The following is a 2,500-nucleotide window of genomic DNA, read 5'->3' as shown; positions in this document are numbered from 1 at the left end:
TATAAAAAGTTTTTTTAATAATTTTGCTGTAGCTTATAGATGATCGAAAAATTGTTTGTCTATGTTTTACAGGACTTTGGATCAATTTTTTCAACTCTTTTGCCCGGAGCATCAGCCAAATTAATTGCCACCGAAGAGAATGGAATTCTTTGCGGTGTTGAGTTTAGAGTTGGGTTTGGTAATGTTTGGAAAGAATCATTGAGTGAATTGTCTGGAGGACAAAGGTAGAAACTTTTTTTTCAAATGTATTTGATACGTTAAGTTTTTTTAATCATATTTCAGATCTTTGGTGGCTCTCTCATTGATTCTTGCTCTTCTGTTATTCAAGCCAGCACCATTGTACATACTTGATGAGGTGGATGCGGCCCTAGATTTGTCACATACTCAAAACATTGGTCAAATGCTTAAGGCCCATTTCAAGCATTCTCAAGTAGGTCCTTTGTTGCAATGAATTACTTTTGTCTGCAATGTTCAATGTGGTATCTTTTTTAAATATCAAGCTCAATGTTTATAGTAAGCACTGCACTATATCCCTCTTTATTTGTTCTTTCCTTATCATTTAAATCAAAAAAGTAAATAAAGCTGTTCATCACTATTTGAATAAATTGGTATGAATTTGATGGTAGGAAGCAATCCAACCTAGAAAGCGGTCTCTGCCTTACACACAAACTATCATTATTTAAATTAATAATTCAATGCTTAATTTCAATCAATTAAAATATATACTACTTCTGGCTAAGGCGCTTATAAAATAACTTTTTCATACAATTTGTTGATTGCTTAGATAAAATTTAAAAATGGTCTGAACGTAGCTGACTAACATTACCTTTAAATTGTAATTAACGTTCATTTACTTTGCGAGCGATCCTTGGTTTTCGAATAATTTCCATCATTTATCACCCAGCAATACTTTCGAAAACTAACGTCTTGAAAATTTTGAATAAAGGTCAAAATATTTTTAGTCAGTTGTGCCTTGTATAATTTTTAAAGCTTTCATAAATCTAATTCATTAATTTCTTATTGAATTTGATTACAGTTCATCATTGTCTCCCTGAAAGATAGCATGTTTAATAATGCTAATGTGCTTTTCAAGACTAAATTTGTCGATGGCGTCTCAACGATAACCAGGCACACGCAAGAAAACAATGGTAAGAGCAGTTCAGAGCCCGTACAAAAGAAGAAAATTTGATTCCATAACAATGTCCAATTACAAATTGTTTTTTATTTATTTAAGTTCATTTTAATTAAATGTTACAACGCATGTTCACGTTAGTTTATAAATAACAATCAGTAACAAAAAATCATTTTCAAATAAACAATGCAAGTCGCAAAACAATAATTCAGACTAAAAACAATTGATTAGTTCAATAATCGTCTATGTCGATTTTTTTCATAAAGCTCAAGTTGGGTTTTTACTTAAACGAAAAACTCAATTGCCCACGTTGAAACAGGAGTGATCAAAAGTGAAAGAGACTCAATGTATAACAAATATATGATAGATAAATAAAAAAATAAAGCCCGCCATAATGTGAATATAATACATTTTCAACATAATCTGAACATACCTCACCAAGTTTATGATTGGCTGTTTTAGGAATGGTCAAAAACCGATATACTTACATGGAATGCAAGACTAGAAAATTGACTGCTGTAGCCATCTCGAGATTTTTTGACAACTATATGCATGCACACATACACAAATTATATATATATATTAAATAATTATATTAAGAATATATTAATTAAATATATAACAGATTCAGGAAAAAAGCGTGTTGAGTATCTAATAAACATTTCTTCCTGTGTGTTTAATAATTTTGATTGGTGACTGGTTGGGGTTGCCTAACTTCGGCAGGATTGTAGGATTGGTAGTAACCTGTTAGTAAATATTAAGTAAACTTCCAAACTTTTTATTTGCGAAGTTAAGCATAATCATCAACTATAAATGATCTAGATATCAAATGACACATCTTAATAACATTGTTTTGGTTGATGTTTTAATGGATACAGACTAGACTTTATCAAATTCATCTACATTATTGCATTGATTATGTTATCTATTTATAATATGTGTTGAGCATGTCGACATCAAATGAAATGTATTATATTTCAATATAATCAAAACGTTCCCAGGAAAGAAATAACAAATCACTAATAACCAGAATTTCCTGATATTTGAGAATCAGGATATGATGGTGGAACAGTAAATGGCATGAAATCATCAAGTGATCCCCTTCTGTACCTTGCTAACGACATGGTCGTCAGCGCCACCTGCATGTTGTTGCTTTATTATTAAATTGAATATCAAAAGTTGCCAAAGTTGTGGCCAATCTAGGTCGAATGAGTTAATCCAGCTTAGAAAATTTTTAAGATAGTTCAAGTTTGATAAATAAAACAAAATATAAAGAAGTAAGAAAATGTGCCACCCACAAAAACAATACATCATTCATCCAACAGGGTAATTGTTTTAAGCAAGCAAGAAAAGAATACTTACAAAAAT

At 30.7% G+C, this 2,500-nt stretch overlaps 2 protein-coding genes across 2 annotated transcripts in view; one reads left to right on the top strand and one right to left on the bottom strand.

Moving 5' to 3' along the window:
• The window catches only part of HELRODRAFT_156367 (hypothetical protein), a gene marked incomplete at both ends in the record, with an annotated part of 14,577 nt that extends 13,388 nt beyond the window's left edge, over nucleotides 1-1,189 (top strand). Inside the window, 3 exons of the mRNA XM_009013476.1 lie at nucleotides 73-224; nucleotides 283-430; nucleotides 1,037-1,189. Coding sequence (XP_009011724.1) covers nucleotides 73-224; nucleotides 283-430; nucleotides 1,037-1,189 — 453 coding nt within the window. The remainder of the gene's footprint in view (nucleotides 1-72; nucleotides 225-282; nucleotides 431-1,036) is intronic.
• Nucleotides 1,190-2,151: 962 nt separating this feature from the next.
• HELRODRAFT_167728 (hypothetical protein) overlaps nucleotides 2,152-2,500 on the bottom strand; it is a gene marked incomplete at both ends in the record, with an annotated part of 2,069 nt that continues 1,720 nt past the window's right edge. The window contains one exon of the mRNA XM_009013475.1: nucleotides 2,152-2,271. Coding sequence (XP_009011723.1) covers nucleotides 2,152-2,271 — 120 coding nt within the window. The remainder of the gene's footprint in view (nucleotides 2,272-2,500) is intronic.

This window comes from Helobdella robusta (assembly GCF_000326865.2).
Source record: "Helobdella robusta unplaced genomic scaffold HELROscaffold_12, whole genome shotgun sequence".
Taxonomy (NCBI): Eukaryota; Metazoa; Annelida; class Clitellata; order Rhynchobdellida; family Glossiphoniidae; genus Helobdella; species Helobdella robusta.
Note: the sequence above shows the minus strand (reverse complement) of the source record. Positions and strands in the feature narration are given on the sequence as shown.